This window comes from Hylobates moloch, unplaced genomic scaffold (genome assembly GCF_009828535.3).
Source record: "Hylobates moloch isolate HMO894 unplaced genomic scaffold, HMol_V3 SCAFFOLD_9, whole genome shotgun sequence".
NCBI lineage: Eukaryota > Metazoa > Chordata > Mammalia > Primates > Hylobatidae > Hylobates > Hylobates moloch.
The window spans coordinates 27,415,544-27,438,602 of NW_026652284.1; the positions used below are offsets into that span (position 1 = coordinate 27,415,544).

Here is a 23,059-nt window from a genome sequence, read left to right on the forward strand (position 1 = left end):
CAGAGCACCACCCCCTTCCTGAGCCTTCTTTCCCAGCCTCCTTCTTTCTATCCAGGTCCCCAGTCTAGTCTCTGCCCCTTCCTGAGGCCCTGCCTTCTATCTTAGATGCTTCTCTTCCCAGAGGGGTCCATCTCAGATTCCAGCGTTCCCCGTGTTAAGGCCTAGGACCCGCCTCCTCACTGAAGCCCCACCTTTTCCTCCAGGCTCCTCTCTCCTCTGCTGCTTGCCTGGTTTCTTGCCTGGTTTCTGACTTCCTAGCTGGACCTCTGGCCCTAGGCCCCGCCCCGATGTCCGAGGCCCCGCCCATTTCCCCATGACGTTTGTTTCTCTTTTGCCTTCGATCTCATCCCCCTTTCCTAAGGCACTGCAGGTGCCTCCCCTCTAGGCCCCGCTCTCAAGGGTCTCCCCAGGCCTGCCTTCGGGTGGGGTGTCCCTTGATGCCATCAGCACCAGACAAAGCCCTGAACAGGCCCAAGAAACGCTGTCTGAGGTTCCCACCCTGGGGAGGGAGAGGTCGGGGCTTCAGCAGCGCTGAGACCCCCATCTGTGCCTCCAGGAGACCCGGCTGAATTGCATCCGCATTGCCAGGAAAGGTAAGTCTGCTGAGTTCCTGCAGCTTTTCAGCGGCAGGTTTCTCACCTGCCCAGCACTGGGGAGGTGGATCCTGAGGACCTAGGGCTGTGGGAGTAGAGGAGGATGGTTGGGCAGGCCTGGGGCCAGGAGGGGCTTCTCTGCTGGGTTTCCATGTGCCCTACCTCAAGGGCACCTTCTCCCAGGCTGACAGCAGGGGCCTGGAGCAGGCTTGTGGAGAGGAGACATTATAGTTGGGCCTTGGGGGTGGTGGGTACTGGGTGCTGGTTCTGGGTTACGTATCTGCCCGGCTTTCTTGTGGTGGGAGAGAAGGTGAGGTCAGCATGGGCCCTGTGCTGTAGGTAACTTTCCTGCTTCCAGACAGGGAATGTGGTTGGTTTCCCATCCTGAGATGGACTAACCATGCCCTAGGTACACAATTCGTAATTCCTATTACCTCCCAGGAGGGCAAGAGGGTGGGGCTGAAGCCCAGGTGTCTGCTCTTTCCTATCCGCTGAGAGCTGGGAGGATCTGAGAAAGTGGGGAGCGAGGGAACCTCTTCCTGGCAAAGGAGCCATGTCCGTGAGGACTGTGGCGTGGAAGTGCAGAAGGTATCAGGGATGGTGAGGAGGTAGATTTGCTCGAAAGGCAGGACGCATGTTGAGGATGTGGGGTGGTTTGTGCAGCCCAGTTTGTTCCTTGGGCACAGCCACCTACAGGAGGGCCTTGATGGTCCCTGTCTCTCCTCTGATCCCTTGTTCTGCTTTGTTCTCCCCAGCTGCCTGCAAGGAAAGCAAGCGGCCCCTGGAGGTGTCCCAGAGATCGGAGGAGATGGGGCTTATCCTGGGCATCTGTGCTGGGGGGCTTGCTGTCCTCATCCTTCTCCTGGGTGCCATCATTGTCATCATCCGCAAAGGGTGAGTGAGGCCGGTGCCCTGTCCCGCCAGTGGACCTGGTGGGACAGAGGAGTTGTGGCTGAGAGCTGGTAGGGCAGCTGTCCTGCAGGTGTGTGGAGAGCTGCCAGCCTGGGCATCGCCTCTACAGATGGATCTGAGCTGGGTGGTGAGAAGCCAGAGACTGGGCAGATGGGGCTGCCCTGGAGTGGCATGGCCGGAGTACAGTTCTGGCTGGTGCCAGGTGCTGCTGTCCAGGGAGGGGCGCTCAGTGCCTGGTGCCAAGGAGCTATGCCTGCTGGGCCTGTTTCAATAGGGAGGGCATAGAGGTGACCTGGCTTTGAACCCTTATCCCCCTGCAGACCTTCAGCCAAGGTGTCTGCCCTGCTTATGGGATTGTGCAGTTGACCTGAGCACAGGATGGAGCTCACTCCTCTTTAAACCAAGGGCCCTGAGCCATGGCTTTTCCTGGGATCCACCTTCTCTCAGGCTCAACTTGCCCTGGACCCTGTTCCTGTGGATCCTTGAGGAGCCCTCCTGGGCCCGTGACTGAGAAACCCCTCCCCTGGCCGCCCCTACTATCCCTCATGTCTCAAAGGTCCAGTCTGTATTTGCATGAAATGTGTTTCCTAGCGGGTTTGCAGAGGGCAGCATAAATCCCAGGACATTGTAGAATCCAGAACCTAGGATCTTGCAGTTTCAGAAATGTAGGATTTAGGACTCTAGGAATCTTAGGCTTTAGAATTGTAGAGGCTCAGAGCCCCAGAACGTAAGAGCTGCCAGGTAGTTCGAAGCCATCTAGTCTAGTGATTTTCAAATCTTTTTAAAGAAACAGAACCTGCCTTCAAAATACCAGGAAACCCTTCCCTGGGAGCCTAGTGAATGGAGCAGATGAAGGCTGAGCAGCAGTGCTGGTCGGAGGCCGGGTAGGGGCTTCTGGCACCTTTCTGCTTGCCAGCTCTGCCCCCACCATGTTCCCCACCAGGCAGCCGTGGGACACTGTGGTCCAAGCACCTTAAATGAGGGATGGGGATGCTGAGGCCTAGAGGGGACCACAGGGCTGCCCAAGGCTACCCAGAGAGCCAGAGGCAGAGCCAGCTCCACCCTTCCCCACCTGGGCTCTGGCTTCTACAGCCCCTACTGCTGCCAAGCTGGGCACACGTGGATGAGTTGGCTGTATCTCTGGGCTGCCGGGAGCAGATAATAGGATCCAGGAAGATGAGAGAGAGCTGGCTGGAGCCACCTTGCCTGAGGCCAGACACCAGCAAGAGAGAGAGTCTAGGGGTGGAGTGTGCAGCGGGGTGGAGGAGATGGGGGGATGGCCCAGCCAGGGCGGTACACTCTGATTTTTCCCCTCATTGTTCCTGTAGAGCTTTAAGAGAGACTATTTTAAAGTATCATTTAATGAGGCATTACTATGTGCCAGGAGCTTCACACACATCATCCATGAGTACATTAGTTATTGGACAGCTACTGTGTACCAGGCACAGTTCTGGCACTCAGGATGCATCAGAGAACATTTCCTTCTTGGATCTTGACTGACTCCCTTTTTTCTGGATGAAGAAACTGTAATGAAAGCCCCTTGCCCAGGCCACTTGGCTGATGAGCAGTAGGGTCTGACTTCAACTCAGGCTCGCCCACAAATGTGAAGGCCTCACCGAGTCTGGTGCACAGGTGGTGCCCCCAGGGTGGCAAGCCCCTGAGTTTCCCCCAGCAGGGGGCCTGAGAAGTGACTTTAAGTAGGGCTGGGGCTGGAGAGGGCTATAATGGAGGGGGCAGATTTCAGTTTCAGGTGGTATTTGAGGTCCTAGAAATCTACCCTCAAGAAGAGGATTGGCAGAGTGGGGGTGTCAAAGAGAGCACTGCAAAGAGAGCACTGGGCCCAGGACAGGGTGGATCAGAAATGTTGTCAGGGCCTCACTAGGAAACCTTCCATTATGTATTTGCTACCCCGTAAACCCAGGTTATCCCAGATGCCTCCAGGAACCCCTCATCCCCCATCACCCCAGACCTTCTTACTTCCTCTAAAAGCCATTCAGTCTCACTGTGTAGCACCTACTGCATCCCCCTGGATCTGAGCCTGGCCTTCAGGGCCTTCCGTGCTCCTCAGAGCTTTTGCAGTCTGCATTGTGGGTATCATGGGATGCAGCAGCCATCAGGGATGTGGGTGTTCAGATCAACGTGGGGTGCCAACATAACTAACAAGAGTAGGAAGTTGCTGAGGAGGGCAGTTACCACACCCCCATGGAGCCTTACTGGAGGCAGGAGGGAGTCCCAGGGGGACTATGGGTAATAGAGGCCAGCTGGAAGGAGATTTCAGATTCTCCATCCTGCCCTGCCTCTGTGGACGATCAGACTGGATGCATCTGCTGTAGGGGAATTCCAGGGCCTGGAAGGGAGGCTGGTGACCCCAGGCCAGGTCACATCCCCTGGCTCTGCTTCCAGAAGTCCCCATACCCCACCCTTCTCCGTGGCAGCACTTTCTTCTCCCTGCACTTTGTCATTTACTTACTTGCAGTGTTTTGCTCAATGCTTGCCTCCCCTCCTGGGTTAAGAGCTCCATGAAGGGCAGAGAAAGCCCTGTCTTGTCCTATATCTCCATGGTCTAGCCCAGGGGAGTCAGGTCTCCCCACTCTGAGGTGTAGGGAGGAGTGGTTTGTGGGCACTGCTGGGTGCTTCCCGGTGCTGGAGCCTCACAGCAGTCCCTGTGGGAGATTATTATTAACCTCACTATGTATATATGTGTTTTTTTTTTTTCGAGACGGACTGAAGCTCTGTCACCCAGGCTTGAGTGCGGTGGTGCGATCTCAGCTCACTGCAAGCTCCGCCTCCTGGGTTCACGCCATTCTCCTGCCTCAGCCTCCCGAGTAGCTGGAACTACAGGCGCCCGCCACCACGCCTGGCTATTTTTTTTTTTTTTATTTCTAGTAGAGACGGGGTTTCATCATGTTAGCCAGGATGGGTATGTATGTATTTTTTGAGACAGAGTTTCACTCTTATTGCCCAGGCTGGAGTGCAGTGGTGTAATCTCGGCTCATTGCAACCTCCGCCTCCTGGGTTCAAGTGATTCTCCTGCCTCAGCCTCCTGAGTAGCTGGGATTAAAGGTGCCCGCCACCACACCTGGCTAATTTTTTGTATTTTTAGTAGAGACAGGGTTTCATCATGTTGGCCAGGCTGGTCTCGAACTCCTGACCTCAGGTGATCCACCTGCCTCGGCCTCCCAAAGTGCAGGGATTATAGGCCTGAGCCACCGTGCCCAGGCTTAACCTCACTTTTTAAAGAAGAAGGTGGAAGCGCATGGAGGTGAAGTTCTTTTATTTATTTCTACTCATTTATTGATTACTCCATTCAACAAAATATTTATTGTGGGATGACAACGTGTGGGGCCCTGGGGCAACCAAGGGAGACAAAAAGACGAGGATCCTGTCCTCCTGTACTTTGTAGCCGGTGGAAAGCCTGGCATGAAATTAGAAAAAACACAAATAGAAGAGATAATTACAAATTGTGAAAAGAACAGGGTGCTGGGTGTTGGGGGCAAAGAGAATACAGGAGACATCGTGTAGCTGGCACTCGTGGGAGAGTGGTCCGGGAAGGCCCTTTTGAAGCACAGTGTGTCAACTGAGGCCAGAAGAATGCCATTTCTTCAACCGCGTCCTCCCTCGTGGGGCCTCTGCAACAGCCCCAGCGCCCTGGACCCTCCCCTCTCTCCCTGGGATGGAGGAGATGTGCTGTGTGACCTGGGGTCCAGCTCCTGCCTTTGCTGGTCCGTCTTCCGCTCTCCTCCCCTTCATCTGCAGGATTTCCTGTGGAAGGCCATTCTCTGGGGTCCCTGCCGACAGGGTGATGTGGGGGCAAGTGAATGGAGGCCTCTGGAGAGCCTGGGAGGGGAGCACAGAGGAGGTTCCAGGACCAGGGTCCTGGGGCAAGTGTTTGCTCTGGACTCTGCCACTGACCCCCAGAGAGGCCCAGGCAGCCCATGTTCCCTGACTCAGCTTCCCCGCCTGTGAAATGGGAATCCGACCTGCTTTACACTGTGGGTGCTTTGCGGTAAGGTAGGGCTCTTGATGGAAGCTGTGCCCCAGGTACTCCCAGAGGGGATGACCTGTCTCCTTTAGTGGTGAGGGTGGGCCCTAGGTGTGTCCTGGGCATACATCTGGAGTCCTCTCCACCCTGCCCCCTTTCTGTCCCCACCCAGGTAGAGGTGCAGGCAAAAGGGCTGACCCCCTAGGGGCAGAGGGCCCTGCGGGTTGGGAGGGTGGGGTGCTGTCTGCAGGGACAAGAACAGCCCTGGTAAGCACAGTTAGCCTAGAGAGTACGAGTCTGTGTGTGTCAGGGGATGTCTAATGTGTATGTGTGTGTGTTTGTGAATATATGTCTATGTGTGTCAAGTGTGTTTGAATACATGTGCATGCATGTCTGCATCTGTGTGTCTGCATTTGTGTGTGTTGATAATGTGTTTCTCCATGTATGAGTGTATGTGGGCATATATCTACATGTGTGTCTGTGTGAGTGTGCATATGTGTATGACTGTGTGTGAAAGCTCTGTGGCCCCCTAGGCCCTTTTCCCACCTCCTCCTCACTCCTGCAGTAGGCTTAGGGAAGGTTTCAGAAGGGCCTTGGGTCCTGGTCATTAATATCTGAGCCTGACCAGCTCTTGGGACCAGGAAGGTCCTTCTGACCTGTCCAGTTCCTGGCCAGCCCCCTCCCCAGCCTGGGAGGCACCCAGGCCCCACCCTGCTGCCTGGGCATTGCCTCAGCCTGGCCTTGGTGGACGGACCTTGGACACGACTGTGCTGTTCTCTCTTTGCACGCTGCCAGGAGAGACCGCTATGCCTACTCCTACTACCCGTAAGTAGCTCTACCTGGCCCGGGAGTCCCGGCCCTGCCTAGGGGGAGATCCCCTGCCCCCGCCTTCTCTGGTTGGGCTTAGTCTCGCTGCGCCCAGCCTGGCCTGGTGTCTACCCCGTTCTCCCTGGTCACCTCGGCCTCTGACTTTCTGCTCTGTCCCTCCCCTCTGCATCTTCCTCAAGTCCTGGTCATGAGTGCTGGTTCTGCCCCTAAGAGGCATGGGTTCAGAGCTGGCCCTGCTGAGTCACCCCCAGCAAGTCCCTGAGCCTCAATGTCCCCTTCACCACCAGAGCAGCCCCTACGTCTACTGTTCCTCGTGGTTAGAAGGATGTCCTGACCTCCAACCAAATCCATGTTCAGGACACACTCTGGAGCCCACGTCCATGTGCATGTGTGTGCTTGTGTGCATGTGGGCGGGGCCTACCTGTTCTGAGACTGGCAGCTCCTTCCACAGCACAGGCAACTCTCAGGCCCCTACAAGTCCCTTCTCCAGCCGGGCAGCCGCAGCTCTGCAGACCCACCATTTCCTGGGAGCCTCCTCTGGGCCAAGCCCTGTGCTCAGTTCTTGACAGAATCCTCACAACAGCTCTGAGAAATAGGAGCTCTTATCACTCCCGCTTTACTGATGAGGAAACTGAGGCTCAGAGAGACCAAGGGAGTTGTGGGAGGTCGCAGAATGCGCTGGAACTGGGATACAACCCAGGCCCCTGCTGACTCCACAGCCTGCCGATGCTCCTCTGTCTTCTGTCTCTGTCTTCTACTCTGCAAGCCTTCCCGAACATTCCTTCTGCACCTGTCCTGGTTTTCCCTCCCTTGAAGCGTAGGCCCAGAGGGCGCCAGGCCAGCCCTGAGGACAGTGGGTCTCTCACCTCCTCCTCCCTGGACGGCTCCTTACCTTGCTGTTTCCCAACACGAGCTTTTCCAGCAACTCAACACCCAGCGACTCGCGCTGAGCCTCCAGCTCGGCTCCTGCAGGGGCCGTGGACAGGCTGCTCTCCCTCCCTGCTGCTTGTGCAGTTAGTTTTCAAAACCAGATGCAGAACTTTTCAAAGAATCTGTATCAAATTCCATCTGCTTAATCTCACATTGAGCTCAGCCGGATGCCAACAGCGTTAGGTGTCCCCTCCCGGGTTCCATCTTCTGGGGATCGGGTTGGTTTGTTTCTGTAGCTCTTCTTCCAGGTAGGCCAGGAGTCCTGGGCTGGGAACGGAGCTTGTGGCACACCCCCGGAGACCGCCCTCTAGGCCAGCATCTGCTCAGTGATGGGTCCTCTCTGGGCTCCATGTTCAGCCAGCCTGGCCGGCTGTCCTCTGTCCATGGCCCTGTCTCCCCACCTCCTTTTCTCCCTCCCACTTTCCTCTAAGTTCCTTCGAAGTCACAAACTGCCATCCTCATCCATGAAGCTGGGCCTGGAGGAAGGGGAGGCCTCTCTTTCTCTTCCCTGCTGCTCTGAGCAGCAGGACGGACTGGTGGGCAGTGGTGGGAATCTGGACCTTCTGTGGGTCTCTTTACAAGTCTGTGGTGGTCTATGCTGGGACCATTCTAGGTGCTACTGGGAGTAGGGAGAAGCCAAGGGTGGGGTTCATTCTGTGCGTGGGGGAAGCCCTCGAGGCCTGGCTGAGCACGAGCCAGACCCTCTGCGGGGAAGGAAGGGTGTAGTCCCTCCTTCCTGCAGGAGAAAGAGGAGTCTGGAGAGCGGTCCCTGTTTAACATGGGGAGGAGAGAGAGAGGTGAGGACATGCTGGGCCTGGAGCTGGGCCAGCCATTTTCCTAGTTTGGGGTGCAGTGGGGGTGAGGGGAGCTGTCTGCTGTGACACCAAGTTAGCCCTGGAGTGACTTTCTTTCCCATTTCCTAAGCCCAGGGAGCCAGTGAAACTTAGGAGTGAGATCCCAGCCTGAGGCCACTGCTGCTCCACCCCTTTCCCTTTGCAAAGGTCCCTAGGACGGGCTCTGCCAAGCCCTTTTCAGGGAAGAAGCAGCTCTGGATCTAGTGAGTGAAGGATGGAGGCAGAGCCCTCAGCATCCAGAGATGCTTCTAGGACAGCTGCTGGCTCCTGGCCTTGAGGTCCCCTTACTCCAGGGCCTCCCCACACAGTGCCTGTGTCTCCCCTCAACCCCCCCTCCAGGAAGCCAGTGAACATGACCAAGGCCACCGTCAACTACCGCCAGGAGAAGACACATATGATGAGCGCCGTGGACCGCAGCTTCACAGACCAGAGCACCCTGCAGGAGGACGAGCGGCTGGGCCTGTCCTTCATGGACACCCATGGCTACAGCACCCGGGGTGAGTGCCTGGCCCTCCTACCCCTTCTTCATGGCTCTGGAGCTCCTGACCTGAGACAATAGGGTCCCCACATCAGATGAGTTCTGTAACACCTGCAACCAAAAGTGAAGCATCTATAGTGCTCCTGCTGGATACCTGCTGGATACAGAGCCGCACAGGTGGCGTTTTTGCATTGTGTACTGGAGAGCTTGCAAGGAATTCTGCTAGTGTAAGAGGAATGCAAGGTCCATTGTGACAGTTGTCAAGGAGGAGGGTGCTGCTGTAGGAACAGGGGGTCAGAGTGGCCTCACCCCTTATTGAGCACCTGTTATGTGAGAGGTGGGGATACAGTGGCTGAGAGAGACCGATAGAGTCAGACCTGGGCTCGCCTCTCCCTCTCTTAGCTCTGCGACCTGGGGCAAGTCGCTTACGCCCTCTGGATTTCTGTTTCCTCGTGTGTAAAATGGGAATGCTGATTGCCTCTGCTGGTAGGGCCAGTGTGAAGACTAAATGAGATAATGTGTGCAAAATCACTTAGGGCTGTGCTTGTATTCACAGAATATAGTGAATCAGCCGTCATGTACTAGGTCTGTGTCTTGCTTCATCCCACATCTTTTTATTCTGTTTAGTGTTGATTTGTACAGAAGAGAATATGTAATGTTTATGAAAGTCATAAAATCATAACAATACAACAAACAGCAATGAACCTCATTGGTGAATTAGAACATTATCTTGGTACATACACCTCCCTAGCTATATCCCCTACCTCTTTCTTAGATGTAAATATTCCCTTGAAATTGTTGTGTTGTGTTTTTTTGTTTTTTTTTTTTTTTGAGATGGAGTCTTACTCTATCACCCAGGCTGGTGTGCAGTGGCGCGATCTCGGCTCGCTGTAACCTCTGCCTCCCAGGTTCAAACGATTTTCCTGCCTCAACCTCCCAAGTAGCTGGGATTACAGGCACCTGCCACCATACCCGGCTAATTTTTTTGTTTTTTTGAGACGGAGTCTCACTCCGTTGCCCAGGCTGGAGTGCAGTGGTGCCATCTTGGCTCACTGTAACCTCTGCCTCCCGGGTTGGAGCAATTCTCCTGGCTCAGCCTCCCGAGTAGCTGAGATTACAGGTGTGCGCCACCACACCCAGATAATTTTTGCATTTTTAGTAGAGATGGGGTTTCACCATGTTGGCCAGGCTGGTCTTGAACTCCTGACCTTAGGTGATCCACCCACCTTGGCCTCCCGGAGTGCTGGGATTACAGGCGTGAGCCACCGCGCCTGGCCAGTTTTTGTATTTTTAGTAGAGACAGGGTTTCACCATGTTAGCCACGCTGGTCTCGAACTCTAGACCTCAATTGATCTGCCCGCCTCAGCCTCCCAAAGTGTTGGGATTACTGGTGTGAGTCACTGTGCCCAGCCTCCCTTGAAATTTGTGTTTATAATTTTCCTACCTTTTTTAGGGGTAGTTTTTTTTTTTTTTTTTTTTTGAGATGGAATCTCCCTCTGTTACCCAGGCTGGAGTGCAGTGGCGCGATCTCCGCGCACTGCAAGCTCCGCCTCCCGCATTCACGCCATTGTTCTGCCTCAGCCTCCCGAGTATCTGGGACTACAGGCGCCCGCCACTGCGCCTGGCTAATTTTTTGTATTTTTAATAGAGACGGGATTTCACCGTGTTAGCCAGGATGGTCTCGATCTCCTGACCTCGTGATCCACCCGCCTCGGCCTCCCAAAGTGCTGGGATTACAGGCATGAGCCACCGCGCCCGGCCTTTTGGGGGTAGTTTTACCATGTGTACATATATCCCCAAACAATGCATTGTATAGTTTTGCTCATTTTCATCCTTTATAAAAATGAAATCACACACTACTTATTAACTCCACATCATATTTAAATTTACCCATGTGGATGTTTTGCTGCAGTTCATTTACTTTCTCTGATGCGTAGTTTCCCATTGTATGGCTGTATCACAATTGACTTCTTCATTCTGCCATCCATGGGCATTCGATTGGTTTTTAGTTTTCTTGTTATCACAAATGAGACTGCTGTGAATATTCTGATGTGGATGTCTAGATGCACCTGCACACAAGGTTCTAGAAATAGAATTGCTGGATTATGGAGTACGTGCATCTTGAGCTCAATAAGAGTGCCAAGTTGCTTTCCAAAGCAGCTCTGCCTGTTTTCTTTCCTAGCAGCAGTGTGTAAGACTTTCTGTTGCTCTACATCAAGATCAAAATTTGCCAGCCTTTTTCACTTCTGCCACATTAGTTTGTATAAAATGGTAATTCTCTATAGTCTTAATTTGCATTTCACTGATGACTAATGAGGTTGAACATATTTTCAAGTCATCAATGGCCATTCAGGTCTCTTTTTCCATGAAATGCCTGTTCATGTCTTTCACCTAATTTTCTATTGGGTTTTCTGTTGCTTTCTTAGTGGTTTTTAGGAGTTCTTTATATATTTAGGATAATAATCATTTGTCACTTATGAATTGCAAATATCTCCTCCCAATTTGCGGCTTATCTTCCTAGGTTATTTATAGTGTCTTTGGATGAACAGAAGATTTTTATTTTCGCGTATTTAAATTCATCAGTCTTTTCCTTTGTGATTTCCACTTTTTGTGTTTTTTAAAGAAGTTTTCCCTACCCAAAGTTATAAAGTATTTTTTGCTTTTTTTCTAGAACTTATGACATTTTACATTTTATATTTAAATCTTTTTCCATCTGGAATTGATTTTTGTGTGTGGTGGTATAAATTAAGGATTTTATTTTTTCCATGGCGATAAGCCACTGTCCCAGCATCATTTATTATAGTTCACGCTTTCCCTGCTGATTTGCAGTGCCATCTTTCTCACACACCACATTTCTACAGATATGTGGAGCATTTTTCAGTTCCCTCTTTCTTTCATTGGTCAGTTTGGTTGATTCCCAACCACATGGTCTAATTATTGAGGCTATTTAAGTCTTGATATCTGAAACATGAAGCCGTGCCAACTTTGTGCTTCATCAAGGATGTCTTGGCTATTTTTGTTTTCATTCTCTCTCTCTTTCTTAATGAGATAGGGTCTAGCTCTGTCACCCAGGCTGGAGTGCAGTGGCACAATCTCGGCTCACTGCAACCTTCGTCTTCTGGGCTCGAGCGATCTCCCACCTCAGCCTCCTGAGGAGCTGGGACTACAGGGGCACACCACCATGCCTGGCTAATCTTTGCATTTTGTTTTTTTTTGGTAGAGACGGAGTTTCACTATGTTACTCCAGGCGGGTCTCAAACTCCTGGGCTCTAGTGATCTGCCCGCCTCAGCCTCCTAAAGTGTTGGGATTACAGGCATCAGCCATCACGCCCGGCTAATTCTCTTTGTTGTAAATTTTAGAGTCATCTCTTTAAGTTTCTTGAAAAACTTTGTTGGATGGTTTTGTATTGAATTTATAGATCAATTTGGGAAGAATCGCCATCTTATGAAATTGTCTTTCCACCCATGAAAGTGATGTATATTGCCCCATTTATTTAGGTCTTGAATGTCTTTCCATAATTTTCTCCATAAAATCTTGTACATCTTTTTTTAGATAGGTGTCCCTAGGTTCTTTATTTTTGACTTCTACTGCAAATGGTACACTTTTCAAATATTACAATTCTATTTCTTATATAGAGAAATGCAGTTTATTTTTGATTGCATATTGATCTTATATTCATACTTCTTTTTTTTTTTGTGAGACGGAGTCTCACTCTGTCACCCAGGCTGGAGTGCAGTGGCGCAATCTCGGCTCACTCCAACCTCTGCCTCCCTGGTTCAAGTGATTCTCCTGCCTCAGCCTCCCAAGTAGCTGAGATTACAGACATGTGCCACCACACCCAGCTAATTTTTGTATTTTTTTTTATTAGAGACGGAGTTTCACCATGTTAACCAGCTAGTGTCGTACTCCCGACCTCAGGTGATCCACCCACCTTGGCCTCTCGAAGTGCTGAGATTACAGGCGTGAGCCACCATGCCCAGCCTTATATTCATACTTCTTGATATGCTTTCTTATTCTCATTTGTCTGTAGAATGTTTCAGGCTTTCTGAGCAGTTAAAGGATCTGTGAATATCCTTTGCAGAAGAAATAGTTGTTTCTTCTTTCCCATTTCTTATTCTTTTTCCCCATGTTTTTCTGGCTGGGACCTCTGGTACTGTGTTGAATAGAGTGGTTGTAGCTGGAACCCTTGTCTTCTGTTCCTGACTTTAACAGGAATGTTTCTAACATTTCAACACAGAATGAAAATTGCTTTGGGGTTTTGGTAGAAATGTTTTTATCAGGCTGACCAAGTTCCCTTTAGTTTTTAGTTTGCTGAGAGGTTTTAAGTGGGCATTAAACTTACCAAATACTTTTTTCTGCAATTATTGTGATAATTATTTTTTCCCCTTTTGTCTGCTAATGGGATGAGTGACATTTTTAGATTTTTAAAAAATTACCTTAAATTCCTGGGATAAATTCAACTTGGTCATGATGATTATGATGTTTCTTTTCTTTTTTTTTTTCTTTTTGAGATAGGGTTTCACTCTGTTGCCCAGGCTGGACTATAGTGGTGTGATTATGGTTCACTGCAACCTGAACCTCCTGGGCTCAAGTGATCCTCCCACCTCAGCCTCCTGAATAGCTGGGACTACAGGTGCCCACTGTCATGCCTCGCTACTTTTGTGTGTGTGTGTATTTTTTGTAGAGACAGGGTTTTGTCATGTTGTCCAGGTTGGTCTCGAACGCCTGGGCCCAAGCGATTTACCTGTCTTTGCCTCTCAAAGTGCTGGGATTACAGGTGTGAGCCACCTTGTCTGGCCAGATTTTAAACTTCTAATTTGATATATTTAAAGGACTAAACAACTATTCAGGCTTTCTATTTTTTTAAAAATAGAAAGTTATATTTTTGATAAGTTATATTTGTCTAGGTATTTGGCCATTTTATTTATGTTTTTAAACTCAGTGTTATGCACTTATTAATCATATTCTCCTTGTAATAATCTCTCTCATTAAATTTTCACCATTTTGTACCATTTTACCCTGCTTAGTAGGTATGTTTTTTTTTTTGAAATGGGGTCTCACTCTGCCGCCTAGGCCGGAGTGCAGTGGTGCAATCCCGGCTCACTGCAACCCTCTGCCTCCCGGGTTCAAGTGATTCTCTTGCCTCAGCCTCCCTAGTAGCTGGGGTTACAGGCACCTGCCACCACGCCTGGCTAATTTTTGTATTTTTTGTAGAGACGGGGTTTCACTGTGTTGGCCAGGCTGGTCTCGAACTCCTGACCTCAAGTGATCCACCCGCCTTGGCCTCCTAAAGTGCTGGGATTACAGGTGTGAGCCGCCGCACCTGCCTGCTTAGTAGCTGTTATTAACCCTTCAGCTTACAAATCAGGAAACAGAGGCTTGGAGAGGGGAAGTCACTTGTCCAGGTTAAACAGCCAGAAAGTGGCAGAGTCAGGACTTAAATGCAAGTCTTTCTGAATTGCAAACTTGTTTCTACTGCATCATGCTGCGCCTTGAGGGATGGGTAGGATTCAGACCGCAGAGATGGGAAGGAAAGGGCATGTGTAGAGAAGGCACAGTATGTGCAAATGTGTGGTGATAGGCATGGGAGGAGACAGGGTGAGGTGTGACTGCACTAAATCCTCCAGCGGGTGCTAGAGAGAGCGGGAGATCAGGGTGGTGTGGGCTCATGCCTAACCGCTGAGTCTTGCTGAGAGACAGAGAGAGGCAGGAAACACGTGTATTGAGAGACAGAGAGAGGCAGGAAACACGGGCTCTGCTCCTGGGATTCACTGATGAGTTGGGGAGTCAGGACTGACCCAGGGAAGTCGGGACCAGGCTAATTGCTATGTGGATAGTGGGGACGATCCGTGCTGCTAGTTTTGAGAAAATATGCCCTTGGGCAGGAGTGGTCAGCATTTTGGTGAGATGGGTATGGTTGACTGATGGTGAGGAGGAAGGGGCACTGAGCTTGGGCAGAGGTGATGCTTGGAAACTCAAAAGGTGCTAGGCGCAGTGGCTCACACCTGTAATCCCAGCACTTGAGGAGGCAGAGGCAGGCAGATCGCTTGAGGTTAGGAGTTCAAGACCAGCCTGGCTAACGTGGTGAAACCCTGTCTCTAGTAAAAATACAAAAATTAGCTGGGTGTGGTGGCGGGTGCCTGTAATCCCAGCTACTTGGGAGGCTGAGGCACAAGAATTGGTTGAACCTGGGAGGCAGAGGTTGCAGTGAGCCGAGATCACTCCACTGCACTGCACTGCACTCCAGCCTGGCAGACAGAGCAAGACTCTGTCTCAAAAAAGAGCAAGACTCTGTCTCAAAAAAAAAAAAAAAAAAAAAAACGAACAAAACGTGTCCAGGAGATGAGCTGAGCTGCGCCTCAGCACCTTCTCTGTCTTTGTTCTTCTCTGCCCTCCACTTGCTGGTCTGGCTTCCACTTCCTTCTTTTCCAAACAGTGGAGGCCAGGTTTTTGTGGTTTAGAATGGAAAGCCATGTTGATTTTCGTGGATCCTTCTATGCAAATTTTAAATGAAAGACTTATCACCGTGGGTAACTGGTGGTGGGGCTGGTGTGAAAAAGCCAGCTGGAATCTTCCCAAGGTGTTGGAATGAGCCCTGTTGTCTCTGAAGTCCTGCCTGCGAAAACCCTCAGATCCTCCTGGGCCTTGTCCGTCTGGAGCTGTTGACTCCTGTGGGTGCCAGTTGGTGTTGGCCAAATTGTTTGTCAAATAAGTGCCAGGTTTTTTCATGCCCATCAATGCCCCTTAATCAGGGAAGCAGAGAGAGCAGTGGGGACAGCAGGGTCTCAGAGTCAGGTGGATTCAAACCTGGGTTCGAATCCTAGTGCTGCCATTTAATGAGCAAGTAGCTTAACTCTTCTGGGCCTCGGTTTTCTCGTTGGCACAAGAGGAACAATGATAGTGCCCCTGCCATAGGGATATTCTAGGGAATAAGTGACTTAAGAATTGTGCTGGGCACTCAATATGTTAGATATGGCTAGCTCTTATTACAGGCTGTGCTTCTTTAGGAAAGAAACATACTTGCTAATTGCAAACAGTGGAGGAAAAGTTTGGGGTGCTACCAGATTGAATAACTGGGGGCCTCTCTTCATCTGAGGGTGGTGGGAATCAGGGAAAGTGCCATCACTGAGGGAGGGCTGAGGATTTTCCTTTCCAGATGAGGAAACCGAGACCCAGAGAGGTCAAGGAACTTGAGCCAGAATTTGAATTCAGGTTTCTCTGACTCCAAACCTAGTGTTCTTTTTTCTGGGCCTCAGCCCTCCCCATAAAGCATCAGCTGTCCAGTGGTTACGCACAGAAGATGTTCCACAGTCACGATGGAGCTAGGAAGAGCCTGGGAGAGCCCCAGAGTGGAGACTTTGAAGGTGGGCCTATGGGCAAACTGGTCCTTAGGGGTAGGGGATGGGGTGGGGTAGGAAGTGTGTCTCAAGTCCCACAGGGGAACTCATAGGCAAGGAGAGTAGGGACGTGTCCTCTCTGGGCCTAGCAATTGGAGGGTCCTTTTGGGAACATCATCATCCCGTCCTTTCCTGGTGGTCTTATTTGTAGAACATCTTGTGTTTGTTCTTAGGCTCAGCTGTCAGCTGCCCAGATGTGGCTCTGGCTTTCCAGGCGGGACTTTTTGCTTGTCCTCAGCCACTGTGTGCTGATTGCACGCCTCCTTGTGGGGCTGTGCCAGGGCTGCCAGCCCTTCAGGATCTCTGGGATAAACTCTTTGATTCTCTGCCACCCTCATTTGCTCCTTTCTCTGCCAGGAGAGCTCTCTGTGGAGCTGTCGGCCCACTCTCCACAAAGAGCACGAGGGCTTCTCCATCTCGCCAGTTTCTTCTCTGAGTTCTTCGAGCCAACAGAAGTCCCTCTTCTTGAAACTGTTGCACTTGCCTTGTGTTGCGTTACGGATCCTCCTTGGAATCATCTTTTCAAGCTGTCTTTTAGGTCCCAGACCCAAGATCTTACAGCAGAGGGGGACCAAGACTCTTGTCAGCCGGCTGCCATGGCTTTCTGGCACTCAGGAAATGACTAGTAATGTCAACAGCTGCCCTTGCAGGTGCTCGCTGTGTGCCAGGCACTGGGCTTGGTGCTTTATATACATTATTATAGTTAATATTTACATCATCATATTGGATTGTAACAATTTTACCTTCACTTGACATGTAAGAATGGAAGTTTGGAGAGAGTAAGTAACATCCCCACGGTCACATACAGAGCTGGGAATTTATCTGAAGTCTGACTCCAGAGCCCATCTCTCAGTGTCTACATTGCACTGTGTTCCCCCGAGGATGTTTCATGAAACAAACAAGAAAAGCCCTCCGTGGCGAAAGCTGTTTATGAAACATTGCTGTTTCCACTCCTCTCTTGAAGATTTAAAATGCACACAAACGTGCCGAAAGCCCCGAGAGGTCTTCCAGGGAAGAAACCTGTTTGTTTTTGTTTAAACCAGAATTTCACAGGCTCCTTTAAAACACAGAATTCCTCTTCCTCCTCTTGCTCTTCTTTTTAATGGGACACTGCTTAATCATCTTGCATACCTACGATTTTCTGAAACACCTTGGCAATCACCATATTAGGCCAGTCTGTTCTCTTTGGACCTCAGTTTCCCCATCTGTAAAATTAAGGGTTTGGGCATCCCACCACAGTGGCATAACTGGTACTTGATTTGCCATCCAGCTGTAAGCAACCAGAAATCCAGCTAAAATACAGGAATCAATTGCTTTCAGACATGGAACTATAGGCAGCTGAAGACTGGTTCCTGAGAGCAGAGAAACAAATGAGGTGAAGTCATCTTCAGACCATGGCACAGGAAGGTGGAACCCAAGCACAATGGGGCAGCCTCCCTGACCTGGTTGGAGTTTGAGGAAGTTGAGCTCATCAGGGGGGTCTCCTGGTGATCCTGCATTCATTCTGCCGGTTAGTTGCTGAGTAGGAATTCTAGGCCAGGCACCGGAGAGGGTTCTTGCAGGGAGGGTCATTTCAGCTTAGAGTTGAAGGTTGAGTATGAGCTCATCAGGCAAGAAAAGTAGGGGGCGGAGGGGTTTTGGAGGGAGAAGGATGGCATATGTGAAGGCACAGGGAGTGGGGGCGGGTATCTAGGCCCCACTGACAGTCCCCCACTGGACCCTGCCAGCTTAGACCTGGGCAGAGATTGGCTCGAAAATGTGGGGAGGGCTGGAGTTGAATAAGCCTCCTGTAGCCTCACCTAGAGCAGGAGGAGGGACGTGTACAGTCATGCACCGTCATGCACCGCATAATGAAGTTTTGGTCAACAATGGACCACATATACCGTGGTGGTCCTATAAGATTATAACGGAGTTGAAAAACTCCCATGACCTAGTGACATTGTAGCCGTCATAACGTCGTCGTGCAATGCATTATTCACTTGTTTGTGGTGAAGCTGGAATAAACCTACTGCATTGTCAGTTGTAAAAAAGTCTAGCACATACAATTATGTGCAGTACATAATAGTTAATGATGACTGTGTTACTGGTTTATGTATTTAATATACCATGCTTTTTTTTTTTTTTTTTTTTTGAGACAGTCTCCCTTTTTCACCCAGGCTGGAGTGCAGTGGCTCAATCTCAGCTCACTGCAAGCTCCACCTCCCAGGTTCATGCCATTCTCCTGCCTCAGCCTCTCGGAGTAGCTGGGACTACAGGCGCCCGCCACCATGCCCAGCTAATTTTTTTATATTTTTAGTAGAGACGGGGTTTCACCGTGGTCTCGATCTCCTGACCTCGTGATCCGCCCGCCTCGGCCTCCCAAAGTGCTGGGATTACAAGTGTGAGCCACCACGCCCGGCCTTAATATACTATACTTTTAATCATGATTTTAGAGTGTACTTACTTTAAAAAATGTTAACTGTAAAACAGCCTCTGGCAGGTCCTTCAGGAAGTGTCCCAGAAGAAGGCACCGTTTTCTTTCTTTTTTTTTTTTTTTTATTATACTTTAAGTTCTAGGGTACATGTGCACAACATGCAGGTATGTTACATATGTATACATGTGCCATGTTGGTGTGCTACACCCATTAACTTGTCATTTACATTAGGTATATCTCCTAATGCTATCCTTCCCCCCTCCCCTCATCCCACGACAGGCCCCGGTGTGTGATGTTCCCCACCCTGTGTCCAAGTGTTCTCATTGTTCAGTTCCCACCTATGAGTGAACATGTGGTGTTTGGTTTTCTGTCCTTGCGATAGTTTGCTCAGAATGATGGTTTCCAGCTTCATCCGTGTCCCTACAAAGGACATGAACTCATCCTTTTTTATGGCTGCATAGTATTCCACAGTGTGTATGTGCCACATTTTCTTAATCCAGTCTATCATTGATGGACATTTGGGTTGGTTCCAAGTCTTAGAAGGCAACGTTTTCATAGGTGATGACAGCTACATGTGTGTTATTGCCCCTGAAGACGTCCCAGTGGGACAAGATGTGGAGGTGTAAGACAGCGATACTGATGATCCTGACCCTCTGCAGGCCTAGGCTAGTGTGTGTGTGTGTCTTAGTTTTTAACAAAAAAAATTTAAAAAACCAAAAAAAATTTTAAATAGAAAAAAGTGTATAGAATAAAGATAGAAAATATTTGTGTATAGCTGTACTATGTGTATGTCATTACAAAAGTCAAAAAATTCAAATTAAAACATTTCAGTAAGCTAAGGTTAATTTATTATTGAAGAAAGGAAACTGTTTTTAAATAAATGTATTGTAGCCTAAGCATACAGTGTTTATAAAGCTCACAGTGGTGTACAGGAATGTCCTAGGCCTTCATATTCACTTACCAGTCACTCAGTGACTCACCCGGGCAGCTTCCAGTCCTGTAGCTCCATTCATGGTAGATGCCTTATACAGGGGTATCATTTATTATGGTTTTTTTTTTTTTTTTAGACGGAGTCTTGCACTGTTGCCTGGGCTGGAGTGCAGTGGCACGATCTCAGCTCACTGCAACCTCTGCCTCCCAGGTTCAAGTGATTCTCCTGCCTCAGCCTCGCAAGTAGTTGGGATTACAGGCTCGTGCCATCATACCCAGCTAATTTTTTGTATTTTTAGTAGAGACGGGGTTTCACCATGTTGGCCAGGTTGGTCTCGAACTCCTGACCTCGTGATTTGCCCGCCTCGGCCTCCCAAATTTCTGGGATTACAGGTTTGAGCCACCACACCCGGCCCATTTTTTATGTTTTATAGCGTAGTTTTTACTGTGCATTTTCTATGTTGAGATACATAAATACTTCCCATTGTGCTATAATTGCCTACAATATTCAGTACAGGTTTGTAGCGTAGGAGCAATAGGCTATGCCGTGCAGCCCAGGTCCATGGAGTAAGCTACCATCTGAGTTTGTGTAAATACACTCTGTGGTGTTCGCACAAAGACCAAATCACCTAAGAATGCATTTTTCAGAGTACATCCCTGTTGTTAAGCGATGAATAAGCATTAAGTGGGCGTGCGTGTCCCAAGGCGGGTGTGGCTATCTTCTCAGTCCCAGGACCTGATCTCCAAGACCAGAGTGGGACGTCCTTGGGAATGCTGAGCACAACAGCCGGGGATGGGGTGGTCCTGGGGGCTGGGGGGAGGATGGTTTCGCAGGGTGTGTGAGGAGCTGTGGACCTCTCCACCCACTCCCCCACTGGCTGTGGCCCCGCACAGGCTGACGGTGGAACAGCCTGCGCAGGAGAAAGGCGCCTATTCAGGTGCCTCGTGTTAATCTGCAGAGGGGTTGGCAGCAGCTGCTAATTTCCGATTTGCTTGTCTTTGAATGGGGGTAATTGCTGGGAGTTGCCAGTGTTCCAGGTTGTTCTCTGGAAGAGGGGGAGGAAGAAGCGGCTGTCATGGGCTCTGCGGAGCGCTGCCTTCTGCAGGTAGTGCGGTGAAGCCTCGAGGGGTGGAGTGAGGGGATAATGAAATCTAGCCAGGCAGGGCCGCAAGGGCCCTCGGAGGCCACCTGATCTGACCTGCTCGTTCTACAAGTGGCACCGAGATTTGGAGGGAGGGAATGTGCCCAGGACCACACAGGGTGGGCCTGGCTAGGCTGCTTGGCTCCAGCCAGCAACCCAGCTATCCTTGGCATTGGCTGTGCCTCCCCACCCCCATAGACCCCAGTCTCTCCGGGACCCCCGAGGCTGGGGCGTGTGTGTCAAGAACCCTTTTGTCTTTCTCTGACTGCAGGAGACCAGCGCAGCGGTGGGGTCACTGAGGCCAGCAGCCTCCTGGGGGGCTCCCCGAGGCGTCCCTGTGGCCGGAAGGGCTCCCCATATCACACGGGGCAGCTGCACCCTGCGGTGCGTGTGGCAGACCTTCTGCAGCACATCAACCAGATGAAGACGGCCGAGGGTTACGGCTTCAAGCAGGAGTACGAGGTGCACGCCGGCCCCAGGCCAGCAGGACCCCTGCAGAGGCCTCACCTGGCTCTTACTCTCTGTGGACTCTGACCCTGGCAACCCTCAGCCTAGCCCTGGTTGGACCCCTGCTCTGACAGTTCCCAACTCAACCTTTTTGACCTTGACTCTGACCCTCATCCTAATTTTAGACCGATTCGGTTTTTCACTCTCATGCTAACCCTGATTTGAAATCTGACCTTGAATCTCGTCTCCATCTCTATGTGGGCTGTGATCGGGACCCTTATTCTGTCCCTAATCTGAACCTGCCCACTGACACTGACCTTGACCTAATCCCAGCCTGACATTGATCTTGACCGTCATCCTAAGCTCCATTTGAACTCTGGATCTCATCCCACCTCTGTCTGGACTCTGACATCGCCCTTATCCTGATCTAAATCTGACCTCACCTTTACCTTCTTTCTAACTGTTATTCTAAACCTGACCCTTATTCCAAAATGTCTTTGAACCCTGACCCTCTTTTCCTCTTTTCTCATTTCCCTTCCCCCAACATGCCTTGGTTTTGACCCTGGTCCCTGGCTGATAAAAGGACTCACAGTGACACAGTGACTTTATCTCAGGCCCAAGTTCAGCTTGAACCTGGACCTTGTCGTCCCACTCCCATCCTGCCTACATCATCCCCATTGAGGGGAAGGGGTCCTATGAGTGAGGGTCCCTCTCTCCCACTGACCACCACTTTCCTTTCTGGTAGAGCTTCTTTGAAGGCTGGGACGCCACAAAGAAGAAAGACAAGGTCAAGGGCAGCCGGCAGGAGCCAGTGCCTGCCTGTGAGTCCTGGGGAAGGGCCTGGGGTCCAGGGCAGTGGGCAGGAGGGTATCGGGGTGGGGGAGCACAGCCAGGATGAGCTGGGGCAGCCTCAGAGATGATAGTAGCATTGGCCACCTTTTGTTGAGGGCCTACCACACGTCATGCCCTGTGCTTGTTTCATTTATTCCCCCCAATTCCCCTGTGAAGCGGGGAATACTATAATCCCCATTTTACAGATAAGGAAACTGAGGCTTGGGAGATTAAGATTCCTGCTGAAGGTCTCAGAGCCAGTAATTGCCTGAGCAGCATACACTCTTAGGCCTCCTTGACTCCATAGCCCAGACTCTACCCCCTGGCACGTCCTGCCTCCCATGGTGCCCAGAGACTACTGGTAAGCCCTGAGACTCTAGGTTCCCTGGCTGCCCTGCCTGTGCCCTATCCCCAGCCTCCAGGAATCCCTCCCCCTCTAGCTCTGGGCTCCCCAGTTCAGCCCCTGCCCACCTGCTCTGTGTTTACAGATGATCGGCACCGAGTGAAACTGCACCCGATGCTGGGAGACCCCAATGCCGACTACATTAATGCCAACTACATAGATGTGAGTGCCTTGCCCTGTCGTTTCTGCAGACCTGGCCCTGCCCACTCCAGGCTTACTACCCAGGCAGGGCAGGAACCTGTCAGGATAAATGGGGGTTCAAGTGGCTGAGTTCGGAGTGCCCCCATCTTTGCAGTCAGTGCCAGGGAGCTCAGAGGAGGGAGGACAGTGGGCAGCAGCTTCTGGAAGGCTTTCTGTAGGCTGGAGTTGGCCTGAGAGATGAGGTGCTTTAGAGAAGCAAAGCAAAGGGAAGAGGCAGACAGCTAGGCCAAGAGGTGAGGAAGGCGGGAGGCATGGAGAATGGGATTCTCATCGTGTGCCGTGCGGCTGGAGAGGTAGGCAGGGGCTGGATTGTGAAGACCTCAATGGCAGGCTCAGGAGTGGGGGCTTTTTCCTAGGGACACCAGGCAGTTGTTAAAGTGTTTTGACCGTGATCAGAGGGTGGTCCTTTAAGGATAATAACGCATGTTTATCCAGCACGTACTGAGTGCCAAGCACTGTGCTAAGCACTTTACACCCAATATCTCCTTTTCTGTAATTCCTCCACCCACCCTTTGAGGCACTTAGCACCATGACCTCACTTTACAGGTGAGGAAACCGGGGCTCAGAGACGTGGAGCGACTTGTCCCGGTTGCACAGCTAGTGAGTGGTAAAGATAGGACTCAAATCTCAGCCTGTCTGTGTCTCTGAAGCCTTTGCTGCTGTGAAGCTGTCCTGCCCCCTGCTGCAGCAGCAGGACTTGGATGGATTGGAGGGAG

The 23,059-nt window shown here is 50.8% G+C and overlaps 1 protein-coding gene across 7 annotated transcripts in view; it reads left to right on the forward strand.

Moving 5' to 3' along the window:
* Positions 1-23,059, forward strand: part of PTPRU (protein tyrosine phosphatase receptor type U) — a 91,974-nt gene that overhangs the window by 48,424 nt on the left and 20,491 nt on the right. For 4 of the 7 annotated variants that reach the window (XM_032759574.2, XM_032759576.2, XM_058444217.1 and 1 more), the window contains 7 exons: positions 557-593; positions 1,349-1,487; positions 6,283-6,312; positions 8,439-8,596; positions 20,733-20,923; positions 21,654-21,729; positions 22,228-22,304. In XM_032759574.2, coding sequence (XP_032615465.1) covers positions 557-593; positions 1,349-1,487; positions 6,283-6,312; positions 8,439-8,596; positions 20,733-20,923; positions 21,654-21,729; positions 22,228-22,304 — 708 coding nt within the window. The remainder of the gene's footprint in view (positions 1-556; positions 594-1,348; positions 1,488-6,282; positions 6,313-8,438; positions 8,597-20,732; positions 20,924-21,653; positions 21,730-22,227; positions 22,305-23,059) is intronic. The other 3 variants (XM_032759578.2, XM_032759579.2, XM_032759577.2) reach the window with 1 other exon arrangement.